The 20,560-nt window shown below is 51.5% G+C and overlaps 2 protein-coding genes across 2 annotated transcripts in view; one reads left to right on the top strand and one right to left on the bottom strand.

Annotated features, from left to right (window-relative positions):
* The window catches only part of PDGFRB (platelet derived growth factor receptor beta), an 88,503-nt gene that overhangs the window by 22,720 nt on the left and 45,223 nt on the right, over window positions 1-20,560 (top strand). The window contains exon 2 of the mRNA XM_061151724.1: window positions 13,020-13,138. The gene's annotated coding sequence lies outside the window, so the exon portion shown is untranslated. The remainder of the gene's footprint in view (window positions 1-13,019; window positions 13,139-20,560) is intronic.
* On the bottom strand, window positions 1,132-18,222 carry CDX1 (caudal type homeobox 1). Its single transcript, XM_061151728.1, has 3 exons — window positions 17,673-18,222; window positions 2,952-3,097; window positions 1,132-2,133 (listed from the first exon to the last, which is right to left on the bottom strand). The coding sequence occupies exons 1-3, from the start codon at window positions 18,115-18,117 to the stop codon at window positions 1,927-1,929; spliced, it is 798 nt and encodes a 265-aa protein (XP_061007711.1). The 5' UTR covers window positions 18,118-18,222; the 3' UTR covers window positions 1,132-1,926.

The following is a 20,560-nucleotide window of genomic DNA, read 5'->3' as shown; positions in this document are numbered from 1 at the left end:
GTCTCCAGGACTTCCCAAACTTACTTGACCACAGTCATTTTTTTCCCTTGATAAACAAGCTCCTTTGTCTTACAGATGGGGAAATGAGGCTCAAAGGGGGGAAGCAATTACCCAAGGGTCACACAGCAAATGTTTCTGAAGGTCAGAAAACTATATTCAATCACTGCTAGCCACCCTGCCACCCATCTTCTTCCTCTGCTCCTGGAAGCCTGGTCCTTTCCCCTGGTTCCACCAGGTCCCCATGTCTTAGATGCCCACCATCCTCAGTTAAGCCATGATGCCTCCCAGGCCACCAGGAGGAGAAGGAGGAGAGAGAAGAGCCTCTGCTCTTCAGGGACTCATGTGGGGACTGAATCCACCTCACGCATTGTTGTAATGTGCCCCAGGAGCAAAGGGCAGGCAGGCAGACTGCACACAGTTTTTATGGCTGGGCCACCTCCCAGAACAGTAAACAGAGGGGCAGGCAGCTGGCACCGGAAGCCTCTAGGGAGTGAAGGCCCCAGGCAACAGACTCCTCTCCACCTCTGAAAGGGAGCTGAAAATAGCAGCTTTTCTCAGGAGTTTCTAAAAAGTAAACTTCAAGCTCATGTTGTTCATAATCTTTTTTTTTTTTTTTTTTTTAACCATTCCTCCTTCTTTGCTTGACAACACCCACTAGTCCTATAGGCCTCACTTCAAACATCACCTTCTCCAGGAAGCCTTCCAGACCCTCGAAGATAAGCTGGGAGCTCTCTCTGGACTCCCTGGATGCTCTGCTCCCCTGATACCTAAAGCATAGCTCAGACTGGGAATTCTGGGGGCAAGGAGTGTGCATTCCCTATGCCTGGCAAGTGGGAGTGCCCAATGAATGTCATCTGTTAAGAGAAATCCCTGAGTGTTTGAAAAATTCAAAAGACTGAAAGATTGAATCTGATGATTCTGCTTACAAAATGGACTTAAAATTTGACATAGTCTCATAGACTTACTCTAATGATGTCGTGTTTTGATCTTTAAAATGTGTTTTAAAGGTGACCTTGTTGTAGGCCTGCAGAGACTAGGAGGGACTATGCAGTTGCTGAGAAAGATGAGGATGATTTACACTTTTTTAATATTTTCGTGCTATGTATAATGATTTTTATACATTTTTAAAAAGAGAAAAAAAAAATTTATTCTTGACGCTGCATCCAAGAGATTCCATTCTCTGTGCAACACACTTGCCCAGTTGTGAGGTCTGTTTGGTTCAGAGAAAGTCCTCTGGGGGCTCTCTGAGGCCTGCTCCCCAAGGGACAGCCTGGTGGGGTGGTAGAAACTTGGTAGGGTAGACTCTGCCCCTATGTCCCCTTCAGAGGCCTCCCCACAATCTGGAAACCCCACTGAGAATGGGTGTGAGGGGATATGCTGTGTAGCTCAGAGAGGACGGTCATCTCTTGCCCAGGCTCAATCCTGCGGGCTTTGTGCTTTGCATTCCGCAAGGAGAGGGTTCGAGGCACGTGATTATGGGGGCAGGTAGACGTGAGCCTGCAGGAAAAGGCAGGTGGCGGCTGACACCCTTCCCTTGGACCCCCTCAGGTCTTGGTCTGCAAGCCATCTTCTCTGGATTCCATCTCCTTTCTCCAGGAGTCTGGTCCCTACAACAGCCTCCCACCTTTGAGCCTATGGAGGAGGAGCTAGCCCCTCCTCACCTAGCCCCCTGGGGATTAAGACTTCCCACCCCAGGCACCCTTATCCCCCTGAGGCCTAGAACACCAAAGCGGGGAAAAGGTCCTATTCAACAGGTTCACTGCAGGGGTGGGCCCAGGGGATGCAGGGAGTAGGTGGGTGATTTGTCCAGGGTTACTCAGAAGGTCAGTGGCATGGCTTAGGACTCAGATTCCTGGGCCCCAACAGGAGCCACATTCCCAGCACCTGAGTCCTCAAGGCCCCCAGCCCACAAGGCTGGTCAGGGGGCTATGGAAGATATTCCTCCTTGACAGGCACTGGGGAGGAGGCGCCCAGGAGGCTGGCTGAGCTGGGGCACAGGCCCCCCAGGGGTGGCCCTGCTGGGGTGGGGGTGATGTCATGGGCTGGTGGGGGTGGCTGTGGAGGCTGCTGCTGCTGTTTCTTCTTGTTCACTTTGCGCTCCTTGGCCCGCCGGTTTTGGAACCAGATCTTCACCTGTGGGGTCAGAGAACAGAGATGGGGCAGACGGTGTGGAGACTGAATGACAGAGCAAGAGGAAGGGAGAGTGCAGTGGAGCTCTTGTTTCTTAATGTGGCATTTGGGGCTTCCCTCCGGCTCCAGCTACCCCAACCGTTCATGTACCCTGAACATATTCTCCCCTTCTGGAACTTGTTCCCCTGCCTTTTTTTTTTTGAAGTACCGGTAATATTTTTTTATTCTGCCCAGCAATATATAGGAGTTGCAGCAGTTCCTCCATCCCTTTACTTTACTTTTTATTTAAATTTTTAAATTTTATTTATTTTTAATTGGAAGATAATTGGTTTACAATGTTGTGTTGGTTTCCGCTGTGCAACAACATGAGTCAGTCATAAGTATACATGTATTCCCTCCCTTTTGAGCCTCCCTCCCACCCCCACAGCCACCCCTCCACTCCTGCTCCTTTACTCTTAAGACAACTTTTTCTGTAACCCTCTTCCTCTCCATCTTCCAAAGCCATGCTCCAATACCCCTCCTCCAGGAAGCCTTCCCTGTGCTCCCTGTGACTGCTCCCTCCTCTGGATTTAAACAGCACTGATCAAAGCCCGCTGTAGCCTATAATTAATCAGACCCCCTACCCCCCTATTGGTGCCCAGGATATTGGGTTTTATTGGCCAGGGGATTTATGGCAGCAGCTCAGTTCCTGTTCTGTTGTATGACCATGACCAGGAGACAGCCTCTCTGTTCTCCCTTGACTGAGCTCCATAATCTGCCTGGTAGCCTGGAGGCCAGACTCACAGTACTGCTCCTGCAGCCGAAGTAGGGGCCCTACACACCTGCCGTTCAGTGAGCCCCAGGTTGGCGGCCAGCTCTGATTTCCGCCGGATGGTGATGTAACGGCTGTAGTGGAACTCCTTCTCCAGCTCCAGGCGCTGGTGGTCGGTATAGACCACGCGGTATTTGTCCTTGGTCCGGGTCTTACCTGAGAAGCAGAAGTGCCAGGAGGAGAGATGAGTGGGGAGAGGAGCCTGCAAAAGGGCAAGGCAGGGCTCCCAGGAGGAAGAGCAATCCAGGCCCCCTGAAGAAGAATGCTGAGAGAGTAACAATCAGGCTTGGAGACTCCCAATGTGGGAGTCAAGCACTGTTCTCATGCCCATCTAGGGTCCCTAACACTGAGAGAGAGGCTTCCTCGATGGTTCAGCAGGCAAAGTATCCGCCTGTAAAGCAGGAGATACAGGGAATGTGGGTTCAATCCCTGGGTCAGAAAGATCCCCTGGAGGAGAGTATGGTAACCCACTCCAGTAGTCTTGCCTGGAGAATCCCACGGACAGAGGAGCCTGACAGGCTACAGTCCATGGGATCACAGAGTCGGACACGTCTGAGCGACTGAGCACGAGGCTCAGAGACAGGACGCAACTTGCCCAGGGTTACCCAGCAAGCTGCAGGTGAAGGTGGGGTTTCAGCCAGGTCTGCTGACCCAGAGCCCTACTCTGACTGCCAGGCCCACCAGCCTTTATGCACCAGTTCCCAGGTGTGGCCGCACACAGACACATGGGGAACTTGTGAAAAACACAGCTTCCAGAGCGTCACTGAGCATGCAGACTAGAAAGCCTTGGGGTGGAATCTGCATCTTTCACAAGCTCCCCAGGTGGTTCTCATTCAGGGATCCTTGGAGGAACACCTGGCAGCAAGGGTAGGTTGAGATAGAGACATTGGCTGCTCTTCTCTCCTGTGGTGGAGAAAGCAGGAAGGGCCGCCACAGCCAGAGGCTGGAAGCAGGAAGCTTTCAGGGACTGCCCTGGGGTATATGCTCCTCAGTTCCTGTTGAATGCCAATTGGTTGCTGGCCAAACAATCAGACAGAAAGTATTGGGGCTGCTGGTTGTTCCCCAGGACGTGTCAGGTTCCTCAAAAGACCGTGGTTCTAGACACAAGCCCTGAGCTGGAGCTGCATGCCAGGGGCTGGTCTGCTTGGAGCCATTCACACTCCAGCCTGAGCCCAGACTCACGCAGGAGTGCTCAGATCAGCCCACAGATATTTACAGAGTTCCTGCTGTGGGCCAAGTCCCGGGTACAGCAGTGAGCAAAATTAAAAGTCCCTGCCCTCATGAAGCTTAGGTTCTAGTGGAGGGAGATAAGTAAAAATTTTAAAATATGAAAATTATTTATGTTAATTGATGAAAAGTATTTCAGAGAAAAAAGAAGGACTGGTGGCTGATTCATGTCAATGTATGACAAAACCCACTGAAATGTTGTGAAGTAATTAGCCTCCAACTAATAAAATTAAATGAAAAAAAAAAAAAGAAGGACTGGGAATTTAGGGAGGAGAGAGGCTATGATTTTAAATGGAGTGGTCCATAAAGGCCTTACCTTGAAGGGGAGCTTGAGCAAAGATCTAAAGGAAGTGAGGGAAAGAACAATGCAGCTGTCTGGGGAAGAGGTGCCCAAGCAGAGGGAACAGTAGGTGCAAACGCCCTGAGGTGGGGACGTGCCTGCTGTCTGAAGAGGGAGGAACAGTGAGGAGGCTGGTGCGCCCAGGATGCCGTGAGCAGAAGGAGAGGGCAGGTCATGCAAGGCCCACAGGCCATGGAAAGGACCCTGGGTTTTGCTCTGTCTGCGACAGGAGCCATTATAGGGTTTTGAGCAGAGGAGACATAGGGTTTGATATAGGTTTTAAGATGCCTCTTAAGATGCCTCTGGCTGCTTCATAGAGAACAGACTGTGAGAATGGCAGAAGTGTGGGGAGACCTGCCATAACTCAGGAGAAAGAAGGTGGTAGCTTGGCTTCCACATGAGACTCAGCCTTGGACCAGGAACTGGATGGGTTAATGTCAGGGATCTCTTTTGGGCTGGGATCAGAGGTTTGTCTGGAGAGACTATTAAAGAGTCATGCTTGGCCTGGGCTGCTATGAGGGCCTGCCTCAATACCAGTGTCCTTTTGTAAGAAACTGGGCACGTGGCTATGATCAGGAGGCACATGCAAGCATTTTCAGACCCACCCCTGCATCCCACCAGGGCCTGGTCGGTCTGAATAACCATCGACCCCCTCTCACTTCACCCAGATGCCCCCACAACAACCTGACCTTCATCTCCGTGGTCCCCGCTCTGGGCCTGCCTGTCCCTCAACACCCCTGCACTAACTACCCCCCCACACTGTTCCAGCCTCCGCCTTCCCCACCCAGCCCACACAGCTTGGCAGGACAGTGCTGGGCTTCCCAAGAGCCAAATGGTTTGTGGAGAACAGGAGACAGCAGATGTTCCTGGGCTCTTTCCCTTGAGTTTCCTGCCAGAGTAGCAGAACCACACTGGACTCTTCCACAACCACTGACCTCAGCCCATTGCCCGACACAGCACGAGACAGCCTCGGCCCTCAGCCAGGCCTAACCCAGGAAAGGGACCAGGGAGTGGCCGCTGAGGCCTTGGCTCCAAATGGGGCCCCTTCTTGACCTAGAAAATTCAACGCCAGCTCAAAAACAATTCTGCCTAATGCCACCACCGCTGGAACCCAGCAGATCTCTGAACCCACAGCCCTGCTGGGCTCACTGGGCCAAAGCCAGAACGGGTCATAGAAGTTCAGTCTCCTCCCACATTATAGATGAAGATATTGACGTTCAGAATGGTTATACAGCAGCCAGAGGTCCAAATAAGAGAGGCCTTGTGAGTTCTTCTCGTCCAAACTCCCTGTACATTCAGGGTTATTGAAGCCCCAGGCAGTTACCAGGCCTGCAGCTCCTGCTCTAGTGCATAGGTCCTCACCCCACCAGATTTGGGGTCCACAGAGCCTGCTCTATGGCCCTCTAAGCACTGGCACTGGAAGCTCAAATTGCAGACCCATGGTCTACTTGTATTTCTGAAAGGGAGGGTCCAGACCATGGTGAGGGCAGATCCCCAAAAGTCCTGTCGGGGGCTGGATGGCCCTCAGGTTGAAAATGCCCAAAAGATTCACTTTTGGCAGTAGGGGGAGGAGGCTTCCTACCCACCCAGACCTCAGCCTGAGAGATTATAAAGACATCCTTTTCCTCAGGCATCCAACCCTCACTCCTATCCTCCCTGATGAGCAAGTGGGGATCCATTACACCCATTTCATAGATGGGGGAAATCAAGGCTCAGCAAAGGGCACTTGCTGAGGGTCATCCTCCCTGGTAGTGGTATCAATCTGGGCTCAGGTTTTCTGACCTCCAGCCTGGGCTCTTTCCCCCAACTCTGGGGGCAGCAGGAACTAGACAAGAGATGGGGTTCTGGCTACATAGTTACTCCTCTCTGCATAGTTGCACCTCTAGCAAGACTGCCAGTGAAGACCCAGGACCTGTTACAGCCTCCTGGACCCAAGAGAGGGGCTGGTGGGCTCAGGAACCTACTGACCAACTTCTATCTGGGGAAGTTGCTCAAAGCACACAATTTACTGCGGAGAAAATGGCTCTGCCAAAGAACCAAATCTTTGAAATCACACTGTGTGGTCCAGGAACCAGAAAGTCCCATCTACTGGCCAGAGGGTGATAATGGGAATGTCCTCCTTGGAGCCCAACTTGGTGATCTCAGCCTCATTTAACATGCACATGCCCTTTGACTCCTGAATCCCTCTTCCAGGGGGTGATCCCACAGAAAACTGCCCAGAGAGGTAGCTGTTTCAGATAGCACAAAAGTAAGGACAATGTACATGTCTGTGAGTCAGGACTGGTTAAGAGATGGTACATCCATGGAGAAGATCATTAGGCAGTCATTAAGAAGAAATTATAAAGCTCTGTATGTGCCAATATGGAGCAATTTCTAAAAACATTATGTTTTTAAAAAGGCAAAATGGTGTGAATAGTATGTTACTATTTTCATATAAAAATGGAATATATACACACACACACATATTTGTGCACCCATAGAGTTCTTTCTGAAAGAATATACAGGAAACCAGTATCAGGGCTGCCTGGAGAAGGGACTGAAGCCTGGGGAGCCACAGGGAGGAGGGAGTCTTCAGGGTATTTGCATTTTTAGCCCCTGAAGATGTGAATTTGTATTTTTAATGACAATCAGGTGCCCTGGGCTCCAGTCCCAGCTCTGGGCCAGAACTCCCCACTGCTGTGAGCAGCCCTCCTTTCCCCTCGTGTTATCACCTGTGCCACCCTGGGGGCCCAGGAGGGAGGGAGCAGGGAGGTGCGTGACAGCGGTGGGGCAGGGAGGGGGCCCAGGATGAATGATTTACAGGCCTTTGGGACACTGGGCCTAAGAGGGAAGTCCGGACTCCTGTAACAGGTGTCTGATGGGGGCCAGGCCACTCCCAGTCACCTAATGAATAACCCTCTGGGCCAGATGCCAGGGCACGTAGGTGGGAGAGAGGGTGGGAGTCCCCCCACCAGCTCTTAGGGGTGAAGCATGGGAGGAGAAGAACCTTGGATAACTCTCCAAATGAGTCTTTCTCTCTGCTCTGGTTGTAGGATGCTAGGAACGGTCCATCCATATGCATCAGGCTGCCATAGAGGTTAGCAAGCTCCCCACCCCTAAAGCATGCACAGCAGAGGCCCTGGGAAGCTCCAGGCTAAATGTCCTGACTCCTGACCAGCAGCCTCAAATGCCCGAGGAGCCTTTTAAAAGCACAGATTCTGGCCCAGAAGTTCAGGCTCAGGGGGACTAAAATTGGGCTCAGGGATTTGATACTTGAAAAGCTCTCCAGGTGACCATGACATGTGGTTGTTTGGGCAGGCAGACCTCTGGGGCTTGCTGTCCAGCTTCTCACTGGCTGGGTGATCTAGGACAGTCACCTTACCTTTCTGAGCCTCATGTTCTGTATCTAGAAAATGGCAATAATTATTCTAATAACAGCCAATATGTCCATGTGTCAAGAACTTTGTATACATCTCTCAACAACCTATGAAGCTGTGTAGGTGTTAGCCCCAGTTTACAGACAGGAACACTGAGGCCCAGCAAGGTCTGCACATCTGCAGGTGGGATCTAGAGACAGACCCAGGTCTGTCTAGTTTTCGAAACAGCACTAGAACCTATCACCCAGTGTAAGGTCTCCCATAATTAACTCTCACCCCGAGTATATAGGGGATCACTTGAGATGGATGAATGAATGATGCCTAGCATATACCGAACACATAGTAGGCATGCAGGGAAAGGTAGATCCTAATGATTTCCATGGTGGGATAACCATATGGCAGGGATGCTGGGAAATGGATCTAAGCAATGGATTGTATGTTGGATGAGACCATTTATTTATAAGGTCTCTTCCAACTTGGAAACGTGAAGCTCCTAATGTTTGTTGATGCTCTGATTATATTTGTTATTATTGCTGAAAGAATTCTAAGACTGATTTCCCTGTCTGAGAGTCTAGAAACAAAGTCTGCCCAGCTGGAGGGTGCGAGCAGGAGCCTGGCAGTCTGCAGTGGGGCCTCCTCATCCAGCCTGGGCCAGGCAGGGACAGAGTTCAGCCTCTGCCCCCAGGGCGGAGTTGGTGGCTCCCAGAAAATCAAGTGGCCTCTGGGTCAGCACTTCCTTTGACCTCTTCCTGCTGAGTCTGTGGCCCTGAGGGATGACACTGCCAGCTCTGGCCCTCAGAGCTTGGAACACAAATCCGTGACCCCTCTCTGTGTGGTCCAACCCCACTGGCTTTACGTCAAAATCCCCCGCGCCCAACAGACACACACAGACACAGAGAAATGCACACAGGCAGGCGTGGATGCTTGTTAAAAATCCACATTCACAAGCTCTCAGGCCTGTTGCATCCTGGTCTCTCTGCCATCTTTAACAAGCTTACCAGAGGGGGTTCTGAATCACCAGCTGGAGTCAGCAGGTCCCGGTGTGGCCGTAAATCAGTCCCCTCTCCCCTCTGGGCCTGTTTCTCCTATGCAGCAGCAGAGGTTAGGTGTCAGCTCCCAGGGCCCTGTAGATTCTGAACTTCTCTGTAGCTCTGGGCCCATCCTTAGGGACCTGGGCCCAGGTCTGCATCCTTAGCTAATGGACTTAACAAGTGGTTGAACTTCTTTGGGCTTCCCTTCCCCCTGGGGAGCAAAATGGATGTGAAAGCAGTTTGCAAAGGGCAAAGAGCTATGGAGAAGACAAGCTGAACTGAGCTATTTGTAGAAGCGGATGTTGGAGGGAACCCTTGGGAGAAGGAGGAAAGCTGCCTGATGGGGGCCTGCAGGGCAAAGAACATTGCCTGGGGGTGGGGCGGTCTGGTTGGGCCACCAGCTGGACATGTGATGTTCAGCTTGGACCCATTTCCCCATGTACATGACTAGTGGGTGGACTTCTGCTGCCCAGTTCTATGATGGATGGATATCCTCCCTGGGCCATGAGGCGCTCTCTATTGGACCCATGTTTAGTCCTTGTTTTGGCTGGTTTGCCAGTCCTAGCTGCTCTAGCACAATTCCTCATTCACTCCTGCTCATTCCTGGAGCAAGAGTGAGGCTGGCATGGGTGTGGGGTGAGATGAGAGGATGGCCAGACCAGCCACACTCAGGGCCCCTGCAGGTTTAGGCAAGTTTCTCCACCCCTGTCACCCTCCTTCCTAGGCAATAAGTTCAGTCAGCACCGCCCCCCTCCTCCTCCCAGGCTGCCTCTGCATCTTCCCCTCACCCGGCTTCTTCAAGGAGGTCCCCAGTCTGACTTGGCTATGGGAGGCAGTGAAGAGGACAGAAAGTTCATAGTCAAATAGACCTGATGGTTCTAACCCAGCCCAGCTGTGGGCTAGCAGTGGGAACCCAGGTAAGCCTCTGAACATTTCTGAATCCCATTACTCATCTGTGAAACGAGGACAGGAATACTTCCTTCAGACATGGAAGCTGTGGAGAGTAGATGTGATCATGTATTTAACAAGGTATTATTTAACAAGATATTAATAAAAGCTATCTGTGACAATGGAGAAAAAGAAAGAAGGGAAGGGAGGAGGGGGGATAAGAGGGAAAGGAGGAGGAACAGAAGGAATAAGATGATGATGCAGATACAAAAAGATGATGACTGCAGAGACAAAAGAGGCAAGAGAATCCTCAGTGGAGAATAAGGGGCACATCAGGAATGGATTACCGTTCTAGGAACTCTGGAGAGGAATTTTCCTGCACTGTCCCATATGACAGCTACTAGCCACATGTGGCTACCTAAATTGAAATTAATTAAATAGAATTAAAAATTCAGTTTTTTAGTCATGCTAGCCACATAGCAATTGCTCAGTGGACACGTGTAGCTCATGGCTAGCACACTGGACAGTATAGATACAGAGCCATCATTACAGGAAGTTCTATTGGACAACACAGCTAGACCAAACTCCCAGCAAAGTCCAGATGCCCACACCCTCATAGCATATACCTAACCCGACTGCTTGGACTATCTGCAAAGCAGCCTGTCCTTGCGTTCATCACACAGTTATATTCTTCCTAGGATTTTCCACAAGGGGCACCAGAAATAGGGGGCACCTTTGGCCTAGAACAGCCCTTCTGGGAGTTACAAGCAGCAACTGCATCCCTCTGTCTTCTGGGCTGAACAACCTACAGCCTCTCAACTGTCTCCTGGTGGGGTTTCCAGGCCTCTGCCCTACCCTGGCCATCCTTCTCTGGTCTGGAGGTGAGGTCCCTGCCTAATCGTCTACAGGTGTGGGTCCCGAAGAATCACATCTGGGGCAGAGGTGCAGGGAGGGAGGGGCTGTGGACCCCAGCCCATTTCATGCTCACTGAGGGACCTTAGCAAATCCCTACCCCTTGGTTCCTGGCTCCCTACATGTTCCATGATGGTAGAGACCATGCATCTTGCTCATTTGGTTCTGCAGCTGTGCCAGACACACACAGTGAGTACTTGATGAATCCTTGTTAAACTTAACAGAGACTCACTGCTTCCTGGCCTTCTCCTCACAGTAAATGGCCCCTCTCCTCCAGACACTCAGGCCAAAAGCCTAGGTGGCAATTTCCCCACTCCCCACATCCCATCCATCAGCTGGTTGGCTTAACCTCCAAAGGACATCCTTCTGTCTAACTCCACTGTTCACACAGCCTTAGTCACAGCCACTACTCTAATAGAGAAATGTGTTGTTCTAGGGTCAAAAATACTTGCATTTGAAAAACAGTGAGCACTCAATAGATGGTAGTGCATATTATTATTACTATGGGAAGTGCTTGGGACTTATTTATTAAATGGTTCATTCCCACTTTCAAGGGTGGGGGGTAGATTAAAAACAAACCAGCATAAGAAATAGTTACAAACTGTGATTAGTGTGAAGGAAAGGAAGCATGGAGCTCAGAGCATAACCTCACACCTCTTACAGTTATGATTAAGATGTGGGGGTGGGGTGGCAGGGGGCAGAGAGCCTACTTTATTTAGCTTGAGGAAAGTGTCCTGGAGGAGGTGACATCTAAGCCAAGATCTGATGGTTGAGAAGGAGGTCTCTATGCCACCAACGAGGAAGAATATCCCAGGAAAACAGAAGAGCATGTGCAAAGGCCCTAAAGCAGAGAGAGTAGCAACAGAGGGCCAGACCCCCGAGGGACCCCGTGTGCCTTGCCCTGGCAGGAATCCCCAGCACCCAGCAGAACAGAAGAAAGACTCGGAGACTAGCACTGCCTCCTGCCTCATGAATGAATGAGAGAGGCGAGAGAGGAGGCTGAAAAGGCCAGCAGGGTTTTGAGCCCCAGAGTGAGGGACTTGGGTTTGACTCTGAGAGCTGTGGGAAGACATCGGAGCCTGGAGGGTCAGTCTTGGCTTCCACTGACACCTGTTTCCTCTCTCTGTTGATGCTGAGGGGTCTTTGTGGTGCACCCCTATAAGGCTGAGGGGCAAGTATGGCAGGGGAAGGGCTTAGCCTCTTAACATGGTGATGGACCTGACTCCAGACATAAATGTTGTTTCCAGGTCCCAAGAATTCTGGGACAGAAACTTGAGGGGCATCTCATTAAGATAATTCCCACCAATAAGAGAGGCTTGCAGCTAATAAAGCTGTTTTGGTCCTTCAGAACAATTCCCCAAGCTCTTGGCAGCAATATCTGCAAAGTGGAGGGGGGAAACACCCAACCAAAAAAAGCCTTCTGCCACCTTCTAACTGGGTCATTCCCCCCTTCCCAGCTACATCTGAGAGACGAGATGTCGAATGGAGCTTCTGCCTGGAGAACAGGTTTTAAACAGCCTGCTGTGCCCATCCTCCCCCTTCAGCCTCTTACAGCTCATCACTGCCTGGCCTCCTTTTCCCCACCTGGACTGGAATGCACATGGGGAGAGGGGCTTGGGCTCCCATTCTGAGTGTGTTGCTTCATCTGATAGATGGTCGTCAGGCTGTAGAGGCTAGGTTTGAACCCTGGGCAGCAGCAAACCTGGCTGTGTGAGCTTTGGCAAGTCACTTTACCCTCTCCAAGCCTCATTAACTCTATCTGTAAAAATGAAGCTAATAATAGATCCTCACACCTCTTACAGTCATTATGAGACTTAAATGAGATCACCCATGTGGAGTTTTTGACACAATGCCTGGCACGTGGTAGAGAATCAGCTGATATCACAGTTATTCGCTTTATCATGAGCTCCTACTATGTGCAAGGCATGAGGAGGAGGATGAGACTGACTAGGACTGTTCCTTGAGGGGATAACACATGGTAGATGGCAGATATCAACAAGACAGTCAGTGATAAATGTTCAAACAAGGATCTGATACAGTGCTGGGAGGGGAGGGAACCAAGGAGGGCTTCCTAGAGGAGGTGGCCTTGGAGAAGCAGCATTTGACCTGGTAAAGATAGAGGAGGACAGTTCAGGTCAAGGAACCCACACTAGAAAGGCAGGGAATATGAGGTATGTGCTCTCATGCACCTGCTAATTGACAGGTAGAGATCGATAGTCACAGGCACTAGTACACTCAGTACCTACTGTATGCCAGGCTCAGGGCTGTGTTTTACAGGAACCATTGCTTCAAGGTGTAATCCTGTTATCATCTTTATATCACAGTGGAAGAAACTGAGGCTTAGAGAAATGATCCACATCAATTTGACTGCAGCTAATGCAGCTTCTAACAGAAATACAATTCCAGGCTTGAGGCTCTGAAGCTGGACTCTTAACTGTCCCAGGTAAGCATTTCTGTATCTCAACAAACTAATGGGAAAGTGGCTTCAAGAGTGGGTTGGGGCTGGTTCTCAAGAGGACTCTGAAATGGGGCTGAGTTTTCATTACAGCAATTGAATGGTATAAAACGAAAGGGCAATTCCATGGCAGTGGGGAGCCATGGGATGCTCTTGAGCAGGGGATGAGCTTTGAGAAGGTAAATCCAGTAGTAGTTTAGAACAGTGCCCCCACTCCAACTTTTTGGTACCAGGGACTGATTTTATGGAAGACAATTTTTCCAAGTGTGGGTATGGGGGATAGTTCAGGTGGTAATGTGAACAATGGGGAATGGCAGATGAAGCTTTGCTTGCTCACCCACCGCTCACCTCCTGCTGTGCCACCCGTTCCTAACAGGTCACACACCAGTACCAGGGGGTTGGAGACCCCTGGTTTAGAGGACATCGAGGGCAGTAGGGGGGCTTCCCAAGTGGCTCAGTGGTAAAGCATCTGCCTGCCAATGTAGGAGACACTGGAGATGCAGGTTTGATCCATGGGTCAGGAAGATCCCCTGGAGGAGGAAATGGCAACCCCTTCCAATATGTTTGCCTGGAAAATCCCACTGACGGGGGAGCCTAGTGGGCTATAGCCCATGGAATTGCAAAGAGTTGGACACAACTTAGCGACTAAACAGCAGCAGCAGCAGCAAGGTATTGGGGAGAGGCTGAAGGTGAGAGTCCAGGTTGGTGGCTGTGGCAATGAGCCAAGGGAGAAGGCCTGGAACGTAGTAGGGGAAGGAGGGTTCATCCCCTCCATGGGCCTCAGTTTCTCTGTCTGATAGCTAAAGAGGCTGGACCAAGATCCAAACCCTGCTACAAGTCTTATCATCTGAGTGGACATTTCCCTACTTGTATGGGACTTCAGCCACACCAATGGGCCATTAACCTGTGAAAAACTATTTATTGATACTGCATCAGAGACTGAACCTTTGACAGAGGATGATTTATAACATTCCTAAAGAAAACATTTATAGACACAAAAGGGGAAGACAAGAATAGAGTCGCTTGCAGTCATTTACCATCCTGGCCTCAGTCAAGTGACAGTCATCACTCAGAACTGGTTAATATTTTGTTTATGGACAACATAATAGCCTCTCCCGAACCTTCCTGAGCTTTGCTGCCTTCTCCTTAGGTAAAACTGGCATCTTAGTCCCAGTCTCAGCTCCGCCAATTCCCCAGGTAAGAACAGAGTACTGCCCATCCATGGAATAGGGAGAAAGGGGCAACCAGGCTTCCACCACTGGCATGAGCGGCTCAGCTGGACAGTTGTGGGTCCCATCTCCAGGTCTAGATCTCATCTCTCCTCTGTTCTCCCAGAGCTGTCTTACTGTCCTTCAGACACTTGCCCCCTTCATTCTTTCAACAGAAAATATTGAGCACCTACTAAATGCCACACGTAGAGCTGGGTACCTGGAGTGCAGTGAAGTGAAAGTCGCTCAGTCATGTCTGACTCTTTGCGACCCCATGAACTATACAGTTCCTGGAATTCTCCAGGCCAGAATACTGGAGTGGGTAGCCTTTCCCTTCTCCAGCAGATCTTCCTGACCCAGGAATCGAACTGGGGTCTCCTGCATTGCAGGCGGATTCTTTACCAACAGAGCTATCAGGAAAACACAGTCATGGGTAAAATAAACATGGTTCTGGACTTCATGGGAGTTTACCTTGGTGGGTTGGTGTGGGAATAGACACCACACAAACACACAAATAAGTAAGTTAATGTTCTGAAGGAAACAAGGCAAAGATTATCAACGGGTATGTGGGGGAGGCACCGACTTCAGAACATCATGGAGAACCTCTCTGAGGACGCGGCCATTAAGCTAAGTAAGACCTGAAAGGTGAGACAGCTTGCAAAGAGTCTGGGGCAAGAGTTTTCCTGGAAGAGGGAATACAGCAAATGTATAAGACTTGCCTGTAGAAGCACATATAGCTTTGTAGACCTCAGGAAGGAGTGTAAATTTTGCCTTAAATATAATGGGAAGCCATCAGAAAATTTTTAACTGACTCATCCAACATATACCCCAGCCCAGCCTCCACCTGTGTGAAACCAGAACATTCCCTTACAATCTCCAGGCTTCAGTTTCTCACCTGTATGTCTGGTCTCTAACTGTCCAGTCAGATATTCTAGAATGCTAGAAGCACAGAAGGCAAGGAAGGGGCAGGAAGGATACCATCAGATCGGGGACCAGCAGCACTGGGCGGGGGGCGGGTGCGGGGATGGCATGCACTGACCTACCCTCTGCTGTTCCAGACAACAGCGTTACCCAGGAATCACCCCTGGAGACCCCACATCTTCATTCCCCAGAGGGACAAACTGAGGCCAAAGAGGAAAGGGGCTTGGCCCCTCTCTCAGGGAGGGTCTGTAACCTCAACCCAGTTCTGCCCTCGCCTCAAGAGCACTGGTCAGATTCAGATGCCACCTGAGTGGACAGGCAGCTTCCAGCTTCCTAATGGCAGAGTGGTTCTCGCCTGGCTCCAGGGGTGGCCACTTTCCTTGGGGACCCCCAAACCTCCCTTGGCCCACCCTTCTACTTTCTGGGAGTGAGAGTGAAAGAATGTTTGCCTTTGGGCAGTGTTACTCCTAGGCCTCCAATATGCCCAGGGCAACAGTTTCCAGATGACTTTTGAGACCCGAGCCGAACTGGGTTTGGCAGCTCCAATGCCCAGAGAGCCGGGATTTGCCTGACATCACACAGCCTGGAAGCTCCTCAGGGCTCCTGCCAGTCCTCTGACCGCCACAGGCCCCTGGAGAACCTCCCCATCCATCTCCACAGTTGGCTGATGAGCAGGAAGTAGCAACTGGAATAAAGGAGCAGGACAAGTGGACTTTCTTCTTCAGAGAAGAGACATAGAACCGCAGGACCCCAAGTGTCTGTGGCCCCAGACACTTTCTCTCATATAATCTAAGGTAAAATTATCAACTGAGGTTTATGGATAAAGCTTCTAGGGGCCGTTGGAACCCCTGAAATTGTCTGCCCAGTTAGAAAACACTTTTTCTTTTTTCTAGAGAGAACATTTATGCTTTCCACCACATTTTTCAAAGGAGTCCTTTTGTAACTCAAACAAATGTACAAGACCCTTCTTGTTCATGTCACAGCTGGTAAAACTGAGACCTAGAAAAGATGGCTGATTTAAGGGACTCTGTTGAGAGGATCAGAGCACAGGCTTGGTCACATCCCAGCCCCACCATGTACTGGTTACAAAAGTATAACTATATATGCCCTACTTTGTCATCTCTCTATGCCATAGTTTCGTCATCTTGAAAAGGGGGGTGATAATAGTCGCCATGATAAAGTTAGAAGGATGAAAAGATCTTAGGTCAGCGCCTGCTCTGTTAGTAGGTGCTCTGTAAGAATTAGCTGTTATTTAGCCGCAGAGATAAGTGGCACAGCGGCAGCAGAAACTTCAGTCCTCTGAGGCCTCTGGAGGCAGATAGGAGGTTCTGCGTCCCGGCGGCTCTCAAGGAGGTGGTACAGTTGCAGTCAGACCTGTAGCTGCTGATCACCCCCTCCACAGCATCTGCCCCAGGATGAGCTGTCCATGTGGGGGGACATGGGGGTGAAGAGAGAGAGGGCGGGGAGGTGGGGAAGGCCCAGGCTCACTCCCAGCTGGGGGAAGGGGAGGAGGGGCTGGACATCAAAGGGTGGGCAGGCCAACTTCCCGCCCCTAAGGCCAGGTGGCCTTTGTCAGGACAGGCCAAACACAGTCAGGACAATGGGGTATCATGTTCACTTTCCGGCCGACAGGAGTCACTGCCGAGCCAAGGCCCAGCCTGTTACATGACAAAGGGGGGACCTATAAAGAGGTCAGGCCGCCCCCTATTAAAGCTGAACCTTTGTCCTGCCCTCTCCCCTGCCTTTGAAGAGGGTGGATCCCAGAGGCCTGCCTGGGGGCAGGAGGTTCACAGGCTCAGGAGCCAAACAGTAGCCACCTTCCCAACTGCTGCTGCTGTCCCCTCCCCCAGGGTCAAGAGTTCAGGGAGAGCCCTGGATGGTAAGGTGGGGACCCTCAACCACCACCGATGTAACCAAAGAAGGCTCTTTTTAAGCCCAAAGGATATGACCCGCCAATCTCTTCATTATATGGATAGGGAACTGAGACCTGGTAAGGAAAGTGACTTGTGTGTGTACACATATAGTGCATGTCCCCTGGGGGCTTGCAGCTTAGAGGCTGGGATAGGGGTGCAAGGAACAGATGACCACCTGGACCAGTGCTGCCAAAAGTTTACGCAGGGATAAAGGTCTGGGGACCTGTGTTTAGTTCCTACAGGGCGTATTTCTTCATTGCTTGGGTCTCAGTTTCCCTACGTACAGGGAAAGACAGGTTGTGCTTTCCAATGCTCTGGCTGGCCGGGATTCAGAAGGGGGAAAGTGAGAGAACAGCCTCCAGGGAGAGTGGTCGGGGGCCACATTCTGGAACCCAAGCAGGGCCACGGCAGAGGTCAGACAGCACCTGCTGGCGCCCAGGGGAACCATTCGGAGGCCCAGAGAGAGAGAGGGATCCTTACCGCTGCCACCGCCGCCTCCAGCCGCCACACTGCGCCGCATCCACTCGTAGGGTGTCCGCCTTTGCGCTCCGGGTGAGGAAGGTGTGCCTGGGCCGCCGAGGGGCTGCGCCAGGAGACCCGGGCCAGGCCCCGGGGGCGTGGGCACCGCGCCAAAGTCCGGAGGGGGCCCGAATGCCAGCGGGGCCGGGCTGGCGGTGGGAGCCGTGGGGCCCGGGCCGTAGGCAGCGGCCCATTCGTCCTTGGGCGCAGAGAAGGGCGCACTCCAGGCTGCAGGGGGGACGGGGCCCGGCTCCACGTGAGAGTAGCCGGTGAAATCAGGGTACTGCGGGGGTCCAGGGGGCGGGGGCGGAGGGCCGTAGGCTTGCGGCCCCAGGCTGAGACTAGCGGGCCTGGCGGGGCCGGGGTACACGGGGGAATCCTTGTCCAGCACATAGCCCACGTACATGGTGGCCGCGAGGCCGCCCGCGCATGCTGGGCCCTGGAGCCGCCGCAGCCGGCTGCCCCGACGAGCGACTGCACACCTGAACGCCCAGCCCCGCTGCTGCCCGCCCCACCCAGGCCTTTTATAGCTCCGGGCCGCCGGCCGCCCCAGCCGCGGCGGGTTTGCATTTCAAAGCGGGGGGAGCCTCCAGGCCGCGAATCAAAGGGGAAAACCCGTCGGGGGCGGGGGGTTCAAAAGGAGACAAATTGCCGCCCCAAGCGGGAGGTGGACTCTGGGGCCAGAGAGGGTGGGGGCGCGGAGGGCGCATCCCAGCGAGCTTCGAGGCATCACTAGGTATGGGAGCCTCTGCAAGGCCCCGGCCTAGCGGCCTTGGGGCCTAGTCCTCCCCGCGGCTTGTTTTCGCTGCCGCCACACCGACCTCTCCGCAACCCCCTTTTACAGGTGAAGAAAAGGGATCTGAGTGGTGGTAGTGGGGGGACTGCAGGTTAGCGTCACACAGCCGCACCGGGCCTGTGGCGCAGTCGGTAGGGACCAGTTTAAGGTGAAAGGAAGGAACCGCTGACTTCAAACAGGGTTCTCGTCTTTAAGGTAGCGGGTCCTTAATCTTTTTGGGGGGGAGGAGGGGTCACGACCCCTCTTAGTCTCTCCTGAAAGCTGTGGATGTTTTTCCCCTGGGGGAAATGCACATATGCACATACAAGAGTCTGCAAACAATTGGGGAGTTCACCTGAGTTGGCGCTGCAGAGGAAGTTCTTACAGAAGTCGGGTAGGAGCATTCTTTTAGAGATATTCTAGGGAACCTTTCACAATTCTGTTGACAAGCCCCCCCTCCTCCCCACCCCTACCTTCATCTTAATGAGAAGTTTCCAATACACACAAAAGTAGAATTGTAGAGTGAATCACTATAGACCCGTCATGAGCTTCAACCATTATCAAGATTCTGACACACTTATTTAACTGACTCGCCTCCCTTTTCTTGCTAAAGTATTTTAAAACAAATTTCCAACATCGTGTCTTTTTATCCCTACATACTGCAGCATGCATCTCTAAAACAAATGGACATTTTCTTACATAATATGCTATTATCAAACCTAAGAAAATTTAACGCAAATTTCGGTGTATTATCTAATACCCATTCACATTCAGAGTATTTCAATTGATTTTAAAAAATGTCTTTTTAATCATTGGTTTATCCTAAAGCCCTAATCCATTTATTATTATAGCTGGGGACCTCTTGGATTTTAAATGTTTCATGCATCTCCCCCGCCCCCCCCCATCCTACCCAATTAAAGACTGTCAAACATTTCAGAGCTATGATGTGTGGTGGGGGCGGTGAGGGTAAAGAGTTGAGAGGCCATTAGTGAACTGAGAGTGGGGAGCGAAACTGAGGGTTTGGGGGAAGGATTCATGAAGAACAGGGCTCTGGATCAGAAGGCCTGTAAAAAACCCCTTATGGGGTTTGATCCTCCAGTGTTTCCTGGGAGCCCCCTAAATGTGCAGGGACATGTGGCCCCGAAGGTGGAATCAGAGTCTTATCTATTCAACTTGTCCCTCCCTTGAGTTGCCACACTAGCCAGGGCAGGTCAGCATCATTTCAGGACTAGACAGATATGTCAGGATGAGGATACAGTTCACAGGGCCCAATGCAAAATAATGTGAGATCCCTTGTTCAAAACTCATTTAAACTTTTAAGATGGTAGCCGCAGAGTGCACAGCCAAGCACGGCACCCTTCTAAACACTGGGCCCTGAGTGACTGCACCGGTGTCTCGGCCATGAGGCTGATCTTGGTCAGCATCTTGTCCTTCTGGGACTCTGATGGATACCATAACCGAGTGAGGGACAGTGAGCCCAGGATGCCCTTTCGTGCCTGGAGGAGCTCTTTTCATTGTACAGGGGGAAGCACCAACATCCAGAAAGGAAAGGGGTTGTGCCCAAGTCTATGTAGCAAAATGAATGCTGTTCATGGAAGAGAGGAAAGAGGGCTTCCTGGTTTGTGGCTGACATGGATGAGCTCCCTACAGCTTCAGCGGGGAAGGTCAGGAAGTGGACGTGTTGGGGATGGTTTGCTCAGAAGCCATCTGAACCCAGGACCCAATCTTTCAAGGGGTTGGTGAGCAACTGGGAAGTACACAGAGAAGGGAGAAGAGACCCCAGAGGACTGGGCTCTGTTCTCTGAGCTGGTGTAACCAGCACTGCTTAGACTGGACTGCAGGAAGAAAAGACCTGGAGGGTGGCTCGAAAATCTGAGTTTGAGGAAGGAAACAGGGCAGACCTAAGACCTGAGAGAGAAAGCTGCAGGTGCAGACAGATTTCAACTCCTCCATAATAAAGTGCTCTCTAAGGGGCCGTCTGTCATGAAAGGACAGTTGTGAGAGAGTGAGTTCACCATCACAGAAGGTACGCAAGTGATTGCTGGAGGTCCCCAGTCAGGGATGCTGCTTACAG

This window comes from Dama dama, chromosome 9 (assembly GCF_033118175.1).
Source record: "Dama dama isolate Ldn47 chromosome 9, ASM3311817v1, whole genome shotgun sequence".
NCBI lineage: Eukaryota > Metazoa > Chordata > Mammalia > Artiodactyla > Cervidae > Dama > Dama dama.
The sequence above is the reverse complement of the archived record's forward strand: the minus strand, read 5'-3'. Positions and strand labels throughout refer to the sequence as shown.